This window comes from Schistocerca nitens, chromosome 10 (assembly GCF_023898315.1).
Source record: "Schistocerca nitens isolate TAMUIC-IGC-003100 chromosome 10, iqSchNite1.1, whole genome shotgun sequence".
Taxonomy (NCBI): domain Eukaryota; kingdom Metazoa; phylum Arthropoda; class Insecta; order Orthoptera; family Acrididae; genus Schistocerca; species Schistocerca nitens.
This window is the reverse complement of record NC_064623.1, coordinates 75,118,788-75,135,475: the sequence shown is the minus strand read 5'-3', so window position 1 is coordinate 75,135,475 and position 16,688 is coordinate 75,118,788. Positions and strand designations below refer to the sequence as shown.

The following is a 16,688-nucleotide window of genomic DNA, read 5'->3' as shown; positions in this document are numbered from 1 at the left end:
ACCAATGGTTCCTGGGTCTACGTTCTTCCTGTGTTCAGCCTGCTCCCTTTGTGACTGAAGCCCTTCTTGTGGCCGGCCTGAGTGGCCGAGCGGTTCTAGGCGCTACAGTCTGGAAACGCGCGACCGCTACGGTCGCAGGTTCGAATCCTGCATCGGGCATGGATGTGTGTGATGTCCTTAGGTTGGTTAGATTTAAATAGTTCTAAGTTCTAGGGGACTGATGACCTCAGTAATTAAGTCCCATAGTGCTCAGAGCCATTTGAACCATTTGAACCCTTCTTGTGTTTTCCCGAGAACCTCTAACCTGCGTCGATGCAGGAGGACGTGTTGCTGGGTGTTAGAGGTACCGGTATGTACAGCAATCTGGACCACCACCTCTGAAGATCTCGGTGTATGGTGGTACAACATTCAATGTGTGGTTTTCATGAGCAATAAAAAAGGCGGAAATGATGTTTATCCATAATTATGATTTGCAGCTCCTTGTATTGTCTGTGTTTGCAGTTAAAATTGTTGGATGTGAGGATGATCTCTATGCCAATTTTCTGTGCGGGTTCCGGAACTCTCGGAAGCGAGGTGATGCAGAACTTTTTTTGATGTGTGTATTTTTCTCCTTTTTCCTTCTTTTTGTTATTCTCCTTTTCCATGTCATATTTTCATTTGTTCCATTGTGGAGATATATTCTGCAAACTTTTACCTATATTTAGCATCTTTTGTCAGTAACTGTGTCTTGTTCATGAGGTATACTCTGCAGCCCAGATAGGAGTGCTCATCTTGGTCACTAGTTAGATAATGTTGAGTATGTCATGCTGTCCAGGTATTTTTCTTGGTTGTGGAATAACAGTTTTCGTCTGATTTTGGTGAAATCATTAACAAACCCCAGTGGCAGACGCTAAGAGGGAGGCATTGCACATAATAGTGAATTTTACTGTTGAAATTTCGATATACTACGTTCCAGAAAGTGACGAGGAACGAACGTCTTATAAAATTATCATGACCACACAGAACTTTATGAACAATCATATTTTCCACGCACTACTCGTGAATGGAACAGGAAAGGGGAAAAACGTAGTTATGTCCAAAGTACCCTCCTCCATCTACGCTTCAGGAGCGTAGATGCTGTAGTATCCCCATCAGGTGCTCAGAGGTGCTGTATCTTGCAATTATCAGTCGCTTTCAGGGGCACAATAAGCATTTCTTGTGGGACAATTTGCTCTCAAGGACAGAGATGTGAACTACGTGAAATACATGTATTTGAAACACAAATACAAAATGCAAAATAGCAAACTTTATATTGTAATTGAAATACTTTTTTTCAAAAAACGTTTTCTGTTTCATATGAAGTACTTAAAATACAGATATTTTGTATTTGTAGAGTGGGAAATGCTAGTCTTCAATTTTTTTATTTCATACTTCAAAGTTTTCATTCATTTAATGAGCCATTTGTTTAAACAAAAATGGTTCCACGACAGATACAGATTGTGCAATATTCACCGAAGGTGTACCTGTCAAGTGAATGTAACCATGACACTAATGATTAGAAAAGGCAATAAGACTTGACTAGACATTCTATGTCTATCATTACTGTTTGTTTAATGTAAAATGTACCGAAATCAACTGATAACGCCAAAAGAATTGAATGAAGGAGGGAATGAGGTCGCAAGCATTACATTCAGAAGTCTTAAGAGCTGTGTATAAGGCCTGATCTCAAAGTAATTCATACAAAGAAGTTTATAGTGCAGCCATGTCAAAATATCAAGCACTTTGGAATCTGTGTTCAAGTTTTCCTAAAGCCTATGAAACTTATTTAGGATCACCTGAAAAATCCTCTTCGTATACATGTCTAACATGTGTAATTCATACTATAATTTGGTTCAAGATCTACTCACAGTCAAAGATACTCTAAATGAAACTTTAAGGAAACTCTGATCAGCAGCTTTTAACGAAATTGAAATACAATTTATTAACAAATACATAAATAGTTCAAACTCTATTGCTAATGGCATCGGAAAAAGGGACTAATATACCTACTCAGGATGTCTCTTGCCTAAGCTAATGAGAATGGAAAGAATGCTAAGCAGCTTGCAACAGGATAGACCTATACATTGTGGTGTGGTTGTAGAAGTTATTAAAGGAAGTCTTAATCGGCGTTTTGAGAGATTCTGTAAATTGATGGAACAAAACGCAAAGGATGGCATATTAGCACCTGTAGCTTATTCTTTTTTTCAAATGAAAATGGGTACCTGAGGCGAGCAGAGTATACTTCAAGGAACTATTTATTTCACAAGTGCAGAAGATCAAACAAGAAAAAGAAGATGGGAAGAACTTGCAACATTCTGAACAAGAAGAAGAGTTTGAACCTCATTATATGTTTTTTGAGGACTCTGAGTCTTCTGTAGACCAGTGATAGTGGCAACATTGCAATAGATCTGGAAACAATGCAATATTTAAAAGATAATGAAAATAGTCTAGACACCTTGAAGAGATATCCATCTGTGTTACCAAGTTGTGCTACTGTTGAACCACTACTTTCGTTTGATGGAATAGTAATACTGCCACATAAACAGGACTTGAAAACTGAAATATTTGAGCTATTATTGGTGTTAGAATCAGTGAATTAAATGGCATGTAAATTTTTCACTAACTAGAGGTACTTTATTTGAATAAAGGTGTCTTTGAAAATGTGTGATTTCCATTTTTGATTTAAATATTTTTATTTAAAACCATTTTGTATTTACATTTGAAGCAGAAAAAAAGCATCTGTATTTAAAATTTAAATACTTTTAAAAAAACTATTTTGCACATCTCTGCTCACAGGAATGGGGTCACATAGGCATCCAATATTGCAGTCTCATAAAGTACGTTATATGAATTTCTATCAGTCACACATTGCTGCTATTCCAATAATGACACTGCTTTGGACACTGACTTTGTAGTTCATGCAACTGGTTTTTATTCCTTGCCAAGCACTCAACAACTTTGGTTATGGATTACACATTCGTATCGGGACCGGACAGAAAAAATGTGTACACAGCTGTCGAAAAGATGCTTTCTCTTTTACTGAATTTCAGCAGCCCCTTCACATTTCTTTGCAGGATCTGACGTCTGTGATCCTCAGACTGGGCGCGTTCCTGGGAAAACCAGTGCCAGAGAAACAGCTGCCCCGCATGCTGGACCACCTAAGCGTGGAGAAGATGCGCGCCAACCCCAACGCCAACTACCAGCCAATGGTGGAGCACCTGCGCAAGGAAGCCGGGCTGGTGCCGGCCGCCTCTCTAGGGAAGCACTTCATCCGCTCTGGCATCCTGGGCGGTGGCCTCACTGGCTTCTCCGACGACATGCTCCAGAAGATCGACGACTGGACCGAGCAGTGCTTGCAGGACTCGGACTATACCGGCCCCAGCTGAGGGCGCCCCTTTCCAACCCAAACCTGTAAAATACTAATAAAAACGTTTCACTCACCTTTACAGTGTCTTGAGTGTTTCATTTGACAGATTTTATGGGGGTAGAGGGGAGAACCTTGTACTTTTGTGCTTTACCTATGTTATTCTCGTTTGACTATGGCAGATGAGGGGATGGAAATCTGGCGTTTTTCTTACGGCCAGTAGAAATCTCTGTTAAGACCCTGGCTGTGACTGACTGAGCACTGTAGCACTTTTGTGTCTTTTCTACAACAGCACGGATTCCCTCATTTTATGTTGTCTAGGAGCTTGGTTTCGAGCTGAGGCTAGCATATCATCACCAGCATATTGACGAGTGCTATGATCTTATCTTCCAGTTCTATGCTAAGCACCTTGTCGTCTTCTGTTCTAGTGCCTGCTGTGTACCTGGCCAAACATGGCCACTTCTGCCTCTGGCCCAAGACCCACAACGAGTGAGTAATCTTTCCCCAGCTGCTCCTCCACCAGAGACAATAGGCACTGAAAAATGCAAGTGCACCACTGCTTTGTCAGCAATACAGCCACTGCCTTCATGAACTCAAGGACTTAGCACTGCTTTGATGATGTCACACTTTCACTGGGCACTGAGGAGGGAGATTCATATGCAGATGGAACTCAAAGTCGATTAATGTTATTGGATTTTCTTATACAAAATATAAAATTAACCTAACTCAACGGTTTTGCATTCCCATTGTTTTGAAATGCTGATGAATGATTAAACATGGGAAATTAACAATATAAACATACTAAGAAAGACATTATAACCCATGGTCTGTTTGTCATATGTAGAATACAAGTACATTATTTTAGTACACTGCTTCATACTTAGTATTCATTTTACTATAAGATTTAATATTCCACTCATATAAGACATTCGTGCTTACATTAAAAATAAATGGTAAAATGCAAATGACAAACTACGGTATACAACTTATAGAACAGTGGTTAACAATTGTAGACCGTCAGGTAAAATACGAGATAGTCAAAAACGCAAGTTTTTCAGGAAGGGCTAATAAAGCATTTTTTCATATCGTTGTATGATAAACTTATTCGGAATGACTGGCAACTTACTAACAGGATTTGGTATATCTTTGTAATGCATGTTCTCTCCGTATTTCAGATACGCTGTGCAGAACAACAACCGACTTCTGGATAGTATTTTAATGTAGACAAAAACCAAAAGACACATGCCATGAACAGACTCGCAACTGTCCTGAGCTAATAGAGAGTAACAGCAAGGACAAGATGCATCATGATTCCGTCAGTAAGCTACGTTTCAGATCAGTACTGGTATCTACGTAATGATGCAAATAAATACTTAAACCTTTCTTCAAACTTCTGTGTGGGTGCGCTGAGAAACATCAAGAGAGGAAAAATATGTAGGGAAATTTGGCAATAGGCAAGGAAAGCATCACTTTACAAATCAGACATTTTATGAGGGGCTGCTAGCACAGAACCTAAAACTGATTAAGCCTACCTTCAATAATACAAATATCCTTGTTCATTCTACCCCATTAGAAATTTTGTGAGCTATTAATAACTACTTACCAACAGATAATGTTGCTCTGATTTGCTGCATAATTTGATCTCCAGGAAAACATAGGATGCGCCCTCACTTTGTAATTACCAGATTTTCCCTCACAATTTTTTGGTCCATGTTTTCTTCTTTCCACCATCGGAAGGAAAAGAAAAAATGGCACATATCCCCTTTATAATAAATATATTTGCAGCCGGGGACACATCAGACACTGGATTGTTGCAGATGTCACAGCACTCGTGTGTGGTCTGGCATTGTAATACTGAAACAGAGGGGCACCATGTATGGACGGTTAGAAACGCAATTACAGCACTCTGTTTCTAGTGCACCGGCATTGTTAACATTACACAGTGCCATGCTACACGTTACAATTGAGAACCCTGTAGCGACAGAGAATTGCAAGCTGCATCAGCAAAGCACGAAAGCCCATCAAGTAATATGCATGGCATGTAATGCCTCAATCAGTTAACAGACCAGGATAAAAAATATGGAGCCATTACTTTTCAGCATGCCCTTGTATTACATGCTCAATAAAAATCTTTTATACAACTTTGAATTAAACTTTTGACCAGTGTATCCTAAAGGAATTTATATACCAATGGTAAAAAATCACAACACCAAAATATAATTAATATACAATAATGAAATTTCTGGAATACATTTGTCTAGGTAGCATATTTAAGTGATAAACATTCCAAGATCATAGTTAATGTATGCATGAGCTAAGCCACTGTAAATATGAAATGCTAGTAAGCAGTATATAAATGAGAGTTTAGGCTCAAAGAGCATATTGGATTAAAAATTCGAGGATATAAACCAAGATTTCACTTTCATTGTATCCCCCTGACAAAAATTCATCTATACCCACAAAACAATATTCTCATTTAACTAAAAAACAGATTATTCATTTAAATTTAATATTCTAAAAACTAAATTTAAAACAAATAAAAATTCTAAAATTTATTAAAAATTCAATAACATCAATTACCAATCTTTATTTAGTTTTTTCCCCTTGATAAATAAAAAGTAATCCTATAATTTTCTCTAATTTATCACCGTCTTGCCAAAAGATTTTGGTATAAGGATATAAAACAGTAATTTTAAATTTATCATCTAGAAGTAAGAAAGCTTTTTCACCACATTTACTTGGTAAAATTTCAGCTTTTGAAATGTTGTGAGAATTAGGTTTTCTTGGCTCTTATAATTTACTGAACACTTCTGCATAATCATTACTATCATTGCTAAGTTCAGTTATTAGATTTTAAATACTACCATTCATGTTCATTTTGTTTTGATTTATTTATATAGAAAAAATCTAAGCATTTTTCAAACGTTTAGAAAACTTTTTAATATTTGAAAACTTAAATTTTTTATATGGGTAAAAAAATCATTACACATTCAGCTACCCAGTTTCAGCTACTATTTAATGTTTATGTGTAGGTTAAAATTGATTTAACATTGAAAGGACAATAAAAAATGGACAACATATGTAAAAGAAAGTAAATGAACAAATGAAAAATGGAAATAAATGGAGATTGAAAGGGCAAAAAAATGGACAACATATGTAAAAGAAAGTAAGGAAATGAAAGTAAATGAATCAAAAATGGAAGAAAATAGAGACAAAGTACAACAAATCATGACAACATACATGAAAGAAAGTAAATGAATGAAAGTAAATGAACGAAAAAATGGAAGTAAATGTAGAGTGAGAGGACAACAAAAAATGGACAACATACATGAAAGAAAGTAAATGAATGGATGAAAAATCGAGGTAAATGGAGATTGAAAGGACAGCGAAAATGGTCAACATGTGTGAAAGAAAGTAAATGAATGAAAGTAAATGAATGAAAAAAATGGAAGTAAATGGAGATTGAAGAAAAATGCGGATGACAAGGAATAGATAACATTTTGAAATTTTTACATGTGTTAAATGGACAACATACAGCAGACAGTAAAGAAATGTTGTGTACTGACAGACACTGCACAATATGAGATAAAGTTAGTTAAAGCTACACTGATTTGTAAAAAAATGTGTAAACAAGGATCAGCTTAGTAGATATTATTCAAACAATAACAATAACAGCAGTAACATACTGAATAGTGCCAATGATATGGAGCAGATATTAAAAAATTGCATTAAATGTGATATACTAAAAAGTGTAACAGAATATGGGAAGCAATTAGGTAAATCTAGATCAATTTCCAAAAAGTGCTTAAATAATGATCATATGAGTAGGTATTATATTAAAGTGAGTAACACTCAGAATAGTATGGAAAATATGCAGAATGATGTAGACAACAAACAAGATCATAACCTGTAGAACAGTATGGACAACAGCAGTATCGGTAATAGTGAAAGGTCGAAAATATGTAATTGATTTAATATTATAAACAATTTAGATTGTTTTGCAAAAAATCATAGAAAGATACTATCAATTTGTAGGGACTGTAGAAAATTAAGGAAGTCAGAAAATAAAAATAAATATTACTCAACCCAAAATAGATTTTATAACTTACTAAAAAGTTTAGTAATAAATGGAAGAAGACAGAAATGCTACAATTATAGATCTATTTTACAAGAATGCATTACCAGGATACAAGGAAAAATTAAATAGTTTGTTAGATGAAAAATACCAAGTAGAGTGTTAGCATTATTTTGTACTTAAAAATGGTTGTGTGAAAATTACTGTCTACGATAAAGAAAAAGATGCATTTGCAGAATTAAAAGAGTTAACAAAATGTAGTACAGAGAAATATATAAGAAAGATTTTTAAGGCAATTAACAAATGTTACAAGGAGAAAACGATTCGGATTCTAGCGAAGAAAGGGAAACAGAAAGCTGTGTTCAAACCTACCTCGTTCAAATCTTTTTTTTTTTTTTCACTGTTCGCTGTATTCAAATTTGTCTCTGTGTCGTGGTGTAATGTCCGTTTGTAACAGCGATGTGTAAGGTAGGGACCTATAATGACAGCTGATTCTACACAACTACTCTATTAGCAACTGAAGAAGTGACTTCTGAATGGGAACAGCAAACGTTTAATGGCGAGGCTACCAGTCAACCGAATCGAATAGGGTTTCAGTTTGCTGCTGGCATTCGATCACCTACTTTGATAAAATTGTATTGATGTACATTGAAAGGTTCGAATAAAATTATACGAATCGTAGAATTTGCGTTACATGTGCTAGGATGACGTAGAAAAAGTCAGCTAAAATGAGAGTTAATATTTGTAGAATTTACCTAAATCGGATATGGTAATCAGAATCAGTAACTGAATTTGCTAACAGATAAAGGCTCCTATAAATCATAGGGTAATATGCAAGTGGTAAAGAAAGCAAAGTCCAGACATTCACTTTCAACGTAAAACATAATTGCTTGTCAGAATCAAATTTTCACTCTACAGCGGAGTGTTTGCTGATACGAAACTTCCTGACAGATTAAAACTGTGTGCCGGACCGAGACTTGAACTCGTGACCTGTGCCTTTTGCAGGCAAGTTCTCTACCGACTGAGCTACCCAAGCACGACTAACGACCGTCCTCACAGCTTCGGAAAATCTTGTTATTCTATTCACACCGCCACCCCCAGTGCAATTAGACTTCTTCTGTGCCACACACACTTGCTTCACACAGTCAAACAGAACGACTGGACGTGATGAAAGCTCAAAAAGTAGTAAGACTCCGTCACAAAGTGAAAGTAAATTTATGTACTACGACAGTTTCAAAAGAATGTCACATATTTACTGAAAATTGTGAAAAAATATAATATAAAATAAAAATATCGGCACTCAATATTTTCGTATGGATATATCGTGGTGAAACATATCGCCGATATAAATCGGAATTTTTGGGAAAAATGTCGATATATCGGTAACTGATATTTTATCAGCAGCCCAAGATGACAGTATTTTTCTGAGCTGTGCTGATGAAATTATCTGTCATTTTTCTGTGGTTCTGAGGCATATGAAGCCAATATCTGGCTTGTAATTCTGTGCATTTACAAGAATTTTATTTTTGTGTAGGAAGTCTAGCAATCTGTCATACATTATTCCATCAATTATTTTCGATAGAGTTCTGAAATTTTTAATGTCTAACTTGTCACCACTTTTATAAACTGGTATTACTGTTGACTGCTTAAGTTTACTTGGAAACACACCAGCTTCAAAGGAGTCATTGATTATGTCCACAAGTTGAGAGACGACATTATCGGTACTATATTTAATAACTATCGTTTTTCAAGAGAAACGCGCGTCTTGTAGCTTGTAATAACATACCGCACGCAAAATTCTGGTTTTAATTGAAAATACGCATTCTTAACTATCGATCTTTTGTAGAAGACTGTTAAAGTTAAGAAATAATTACACAATTTAATTGTTTGGAGAAAAATGAAAAATCAAATACCGTACTCTTTGTTTGAATATACCCACTGTTTTGTAGCATAGAGTAGAAATATCTCTGGAGTGAGCATTCGGAAGGGCAGAATTGATTTTGTGTTGTCAACATATGTTGCCACAATGGTCACGTGATCTCGGGACGCCGTAGATTTGTCCGACATTTATCCTATAAATTTTGAATGTTGTCATATCGCTAGTAAATACAGATTCCTTTCGTAAGTGCTGTGGATTTAGTATAGACGTTTTGAAGGCACCATAGCAGTTTACGTCTGATATTTGAAATAAATTGGGCTCTTAGCTTTGAAGAGCAAACTGAACGAGCATGACGTCACAAAAGCTTCACATCAGCATGTATTTACAATGTCTTTCATGTCACATCTCGTCAAGTCGCTTAACACAGTACTGAACGGCGAAATTGGGGTTTTGAGTCACCATCCCTTATATGCATTAAATGTTAAGAGTATAGTATCAGAACTGAGGAGCTAACAACGACAAAATTTGTCAATGGCCGAAGCAATTATGTTTGGTAAATTACTGATGTTAAAAGAAAAGAAAAAATTCCTTGACGTCTATATTTATGTGCTGCTCCATGACTCTGCTGTCAATATCTTTATTCTTGGCTTGTGTGTAACTTCTGTGAATTTTCTTACAGTAAATGTGTTTTTTCGTATCCAGAGTGTAATTACAAAGTTAATAAAATGTTTTCTTGCCTTTAAATAATATTTTTCATCAGGTTATAGGCCCAGTACACGTGTAAAGGCAAACAACACAGTTTAATTAAAATAATATTTGAAATGAGCGTATGTCTGTAAAGAAACATGACTGCTAGCGGCGATTATAAGGTCAGCATTGATAAGCTTGAAGGACCTGACGACTGGGCCAAATGGAAATGGCATATTTCTATGGTGCTACGTTCATATGGACTAGAAGATATTATTAACGGTACACGTGAACGTGTAGAGTTGCCGCAACATGCGACAAGTGAACAAAAAGAAGCGTATGTGGAATGGCTCAAGGACGACGCAAAGGCAGCAAGTCTTATAGCAAGTGCGCTAAGTAAACCTGTTGCAGAACTCGTCTTAATGTGCAAGAATGCTATGGTTTAATCGACCAGTAGGACGACTTGATCATCTCAGAATTTTTGGTACAGGCTGCTATGTTCACATTAACAAACAATTCCGTTCCAAGTTTGATGATAAGGCAGTGTTTGGACGACTTGTTGGATATGTTAATGACAAAGATGGGTTCAGAGTTTGGATTCCATCTAAAAGAAAAGTGGTGTTGAGTCACGATGTAAAATTTAAGGCAGAAATTGTTTGTGATTTACATAGTGATCATGTTGAATTTGAAGTCCCTCGGGAAGAATTTAGTGATCCGAATTCATCTAAAGATGACCAATGTAAATCTCCTAGGCTGTACACTTCTGGAGGAAGCCAAACTCAAGAAAAAATTGGCACTCTCGATTCTAGAGAAAGTCAAGAGTCGAGTGAATCTGAAGAAAATAAAGAATTAACAGAATTTCTAAAAGCAGAAGCTGCTGAATCTTCTAATGAAGAGAAATACACAGAAGAAATTCTGCAAAGATTTCGAATGGCAGAATGCAATACAATCTCAACTCCTATTGGACGTGAGGACAATAATCAAAACGAAGAAGTTTCGTCATCTGTACCCTACCGTGAAGCAATTGGTTGTCTCATGTACCTTTCAACAGTAACTCGTCCAGACATCACTTTTGCAGTCAATAAAGCTGCTTGAGCTATGGAGAAACCAACCACTGAAGACTGGAATAGAGTAAAGCGCATTTTCCGGTATTTGAAAGGGACCTTAAATTTTGGAATTGTATATAATAAAAAAGAAGAGTTAAAGATTTACGCTGATGCAGATTTCGCAGGTGATAACCGGACAAGGCGCTCAACAACTGGAATTCTTGCAAAGTACTCAGGTGGTGCAGTGTCATGGACAAGTCAGTTGCAGAAAGTAGTGGCCACATCCACAACCGAGGCGGAAATAATTGCAGCTAGTGAAGGAGCAAAAGAGTTAGTTTGGTTACGCCGTCTGCTACCAGAATTAGTGGAAATGTCGGGGCAGCCTCCAGTTCTTTACATTGACAATGCTAGTGCATTGTAGTTGGCAAAAAATCCAGAATATCATCGACGTTCTAAACATATAGAGGTCCGACATTTCTATGTTCGTGAAAGATATCTGAACGGTGAGAATTTCTTGGAACACATTGATGGACACAACCAGTTGGCAGATATTTTGACGAAACCTCTTGAACGAGTTCGATTTAATTTTTTATGTTCAGAAATTGGCATGCAAGAGACAAAGCAATAATTTCATGATTTTTTCTTTTGGAGGAAGTGTTAAAAGAAAAGAAAAAATTCCTTGACGTCTATATTTATGTGCTGCTCCATGACTCTGCTGTCAATATCTTTATTCTTGGCTTGTGTGTAACTTCTGTGTATTTTCTTACAGTAAATGTGTTTTTTTGTATCCAGAGTGTAATTACAAAGTTAATAAAATGTTTTCTTGCCTTTAAATAATATTTTTCATCAACTGAGAAGTGAGACAACGTTTCAAAACATCGACAATTATTTGCTAGGGAAAATATGTACATTCATACACATCAAAGAAAGCTTCAAACGAATTAAAGAAGCCTGTTAAACTTATCCATTACGTTTTTTCTTACGTAATTAATAACGCCATAAACAACTGTATTTGACTCCTTCATTAAAGCTGACTGTTTTGCTTAAAATGTCATATGGTGGAATTTGCTTCCTCTACTTATGTTCTTATACATATACATTGTGGGCGTCAGCGCCTTTATGTTATCGTAAAACCTAAATAACTTTTCGCCTTCAGATATACGACCTCGGTTGTGTAAGAAAGTGGAAAAAATATCCCAGTCTTCATGGAACATCTCCAATTTGTCACTAAAACAAACCGCTATTATAAAATAAAGACTATGAAGATACAACAGTACAAAATCCACTATTATAAGGAGAATGAGCACGGCGAAAATAGGTTAACTTATGTTAACAGACTGGTACCGACAAAATTTTCTTCCCGAGAAACCATGATGTACCGTGAAATGACGTGACGTTCCGTTGACGACCTGTGCGAATGCCTCCATTCGAAAGGTATTGTAGAACGTTTTGGTGTTGTGTGACGAGACTTGACGTCACTTGATGGCGGACGCGAATTGGCGTTAAACAATCGACGTCGTCCCTAGATCACGTGACAATTCCAGTTTAATGTTGACAACATGCGCAGGACGCAATGCTCACTCCAGAGATATTTCTACTCTATGTTCTGTAGGACAGATATGGACTCACATGATCCAGAATGATAAGTATCGGAGAAACATAGAAAACAATTATCGCATTTTTACGTTTGCCATCTTAACAGTGCAATCTGAACCCAATAGAATTCATCTAGAGCCATGTTAAGAAATTCGTTGCGAGAAGTAACAAGACATTTAAGTTGCCAAACGTACTGGGAATAAGACACCAAGCTTTGTGACACGTCACTGCCGAACGATGGCGAAATGCAGAACAGCACGTCATAAAAGAGGAGGAGGTAATGTGGATTTTTTGGTGGCTTGGTACTCTATTACTGATCGCCTCGTTATCGACATAACAGTACTGAAATGTACCGTATTGCCCGGAGTCCGATTCAGAGATTACCAGACGACTAACTGTAATCCCTTCAGTGGCTTCAGTACTTAACTGCATGGGAAATCAGCAGTGCACTTTTACGCCATACACAACTCATGCAGAAACATTACCCTTGTTGAAGTCAGGAATTTTCACCACTCATGTTTTTAATTACAATACTGTGTTAGCTAAGATAGCATGTCTGGTGACCTAAGAAGCGTATCGCCCGATTTTTGTCAAACATTGTTTCCTTCTGTTTAAAAATTGAATGACATTCAAAACTACATAGTTTCCCTGCTTGTCTCTTTCTGCGTCTTTACTGCATCACTGCAGTTTAGTTGGATCACTTACCTGACCAGTGCTGTCCAAGTAAAACACACCGATAAAGCTGTTGCCCCGTATCATCGCTGAATCGACGTACGCGTAACGTAGAGCATAAAATGTATCCTCGTTATCCTCCTGCATTCGAGACAGCTTGGCTTCCACTCCACGTGAAACGAAATCTAATGATGTTCCGGCAATCGTTGAAGAATACATCGCGTAATGTTTACATGAGGTTTCTTCTTATGCTGAAAGGAGTATAGAATGTTTAGCCATCTAATGTTCATTGACGATTAAATTGTTTCCACATCTGGTTTTTGATCGCCCTGTTCAACCTTTCAACAATCCTAGATTTCAAGAGGAAAAAGTCAAGAAGTCGTTTATTCCATATCGTTGCTTCAACACTTTGAAATGTCTGTTGTAAAATTCACCTCCATGTTCGATTTGAAGTTTTTCAGGTCACCAATTCGTTCCAGTCTGTAGAAATTGTTCAAAAATCTCCTCAACCTTCTTTCCTGCCTTTACCTTCACAGGTAGAGCCCAGGAGAATTCGGAAGATGTACCTATGACCATTAGATTCTACTTGAAACCTTTATTTGATCGTGAATATTCGCACATATCTATGATATCAGCTTGCCCCAAATCATCCAAACCTCATATTATCACATGTCTATGAGGCAATGTTTTATATGCTGGTCTTTGGAGCTCATGAACTACCATCTCCATTATTACTCAACGATGCATCTTTCTCAAAGCTCTGATATGACTGATATGACTTTGTTCATTCCCTGTGGCAGCTGTTGTTGAAAGTAGCTATAATCAGTTTATAATTTTATTCAGGTCATCGTAATATATATACTCCAGAGGTAGATTGTTCAATCTTTTACACTGAACTTCAAACACTTTGCCTGTGCTATGTGCAGCTGTTAGCGCTGGTTTAATTAGATTCTTGTGTTTGCCGTTCTTTGAGACTTTCATTTGTCCTTTTGAAGTGTTGTCCTTCCTACGTACATTAGACATGTGTAATATTTCATCAAATACTTTTATCTGTTTCGGGATGTACTTTTTTATGTTCCAAGTTTTTAAGGATATTAATTCTAATAAACTGGATGTTCTTTCAAATTCCTTACTGTCAATTCGTATGGCATTCTCAGTTAAACCTACTGAGTGCTTACCCAACATAAATAGTTTCGCCCTTTGACGTCTTATGATCTGTCTCACTCAGCATTATTGTAATGATTAATGAAGTCAGTAATAACATAAGCTTCCCCCACCTCCTCATCATCATCATCTTCTTATTCTTTTCTGCCCCTGTCCATGATGTATGGCAGCCTTTTCAGACTGTCAGTTATTAGCTTAAACATATCCTAGGGGAACTGATCTCACTACAACTGCTCTAACTTTAACAGTCTTCCACACTTCAACAATTTTACACATTGTCGAAACATTCTGCTGTATTCTAAGCCATTTTTTAGACAGCATACAACTTATATGTAATTGAGACTACTGGTGTTGATGGAAGTCAAGAGCCTTAGCTGTGTTCTTAATATACCCATGCAAATCAGTTAGTTTTGTGTTGACTTCTTCAATTTTCTCAGTCTCATATAGTTCACACTGATGTATTCTATTAGTCAACACATCACCATTTCTAGCCACCACCTCAATAAGAAATTACAATTCAATTAATTTATTGTTGATTGCCTAGATTTTTCTGTCAACATATAGATGTATGTACTTTGCACCTCCAAACGAATGTGCAAAACAAGTCAAAATCGTTCCATGCTCTAGAGTATACTGACACACTCACATTTGAGAACACTGACTTTTAAGCAGAATCTCATTGAAATTTCGTCTATATCGGCCCTCATTCGATTTCCTAGTTTTATCTAACACCAGAAACCAATACTGCGAGTTATTCCAGCAATCCCCACATATGTTAACGAATTCATTGAATGACATGTTGGTTCTTACATGTGCTTAGCAAATATGCTTTAAATTCGGATTATCCTGTCTGAAAATGAAAATAAGGTTTTCTTTAAGCCAGACCAATTGTTTCTGGATTCTTTAATACGTCTGGCTCAAATAACATATATGACTTTCATATGGTGACCAAAGCAGTAATATCTCCAGATCTTACCCAGATTTCTCAGTGGGACATCACTGAATATAAATACGCCAATTGGTTTCACTTTTTAAGGTAGTTGAATACTGCTGCTTTCACTGAACGTACCGTGCATTACTCCCTCAATGCCATGCAAAATCTCCTGCAATATCTAATATTCGGGCACAAACAGGGTTTTTGAAGAAGTATATACATGTTCGAAGTTGACTCCCTTGGCACTTGGTAACAGTGTTAGAATACGATTAGTCTTTTCACAACCTGAAGATCAATGATTGATTCTTCTTCTTCTGGTTTCCAGTACCATCATTGCAGGAGAATTTGCTTAGTATGAGGTGAGGTTGTTTCGGCCACTCAGGCATAGTGATAACTCATATGGTTCTTAAAATTTATAGACTCTTACATACAGCTGTGAATATAAAGAAATTTAAATAAGATCATACTTTTGTTCCCACATTTGGTGAAGTTGAATTATACACCTCCACCTACATCAATGCACAGCAAGCCTCATAGAGTTGCGCTATGGTTTCTTCTGATGTGTGGAGAGTTTGGCATGCTAGCTCCAGCAGACTGTTCCACAATGTCTCATAGAATTGATGGATAAGAGACTACCACCTTAGTTGACACTCGAGCCCATCCTGTATTTCAGAGCTAGCGTACATTAAACTCTTAGTCTTCTCCTGTAAGTGTATACACTTTCTGTTGTTAAATATTTTAACTGTTCCAGAAAGTGCGATACAGAGATTGTATGATAGTCCATTATCAGCAATGGAGAGTGAACTTTTCTGTAGAATAAGGCTCAACTGACACATAGCATAGTCGAAGCCATTCATCCATGGATAAAAGTTATTACCACCAGGTAAAACTCCTGATACTACATCATGCGGACATATTCTCACAGACACAGGAGTTCAACCAGTAGATTTGATTGAACAGCATTATTTCCACGTCAGGTGCTTGTTGCTGGAATGAGTTCACCTCTCCTCCAAGAAAAAGGAATTAGTAGTTAAGCTTCTTTGATTTTTTATTTCTATTTTCCTATTCATCATCAGTGGCTTTATTACTTTCATTGTCTTGCAGCAGGGAGTGTTGATATACATCTCAACATCCTTAACCTTTGATGAGGATCAGGTAATAATAATTATAGCCTGCACAGAGGTATTCAGACTATCATCCTTCCTTCACTCCATATGTGAATTGAAAAGGAAAAAAACCCTAATAACAGGTGC

General features: G+C 36.8%; 1 protein-coding gene across 1 annotated transcript in view; it reads left to right on the top strand.

Moving 5' to 3' along the window:
• Positions 1–3,464, top strand: part of LOC126210393 (luciferin sulfotransferase-like) — a 98,386-nt gene extending 94,922 nt beyond the window's left edge. Inside the window, exon 7 of the mRNA XM_049939623.1 lies at positions 3,093–3,464. Coding sequence (XP_049795580.1) covers positions 3,093–3,404 — 312 coding nt within the window. The 3' untranslated portion in view covers positions 3,405–3,464. The remainder of the gene's footprint in view (positions 1–3,092) is intronic.
• The last annotated feature ends 13,224 nt before the right edge of the window (positions 3,465–16,688 follow it).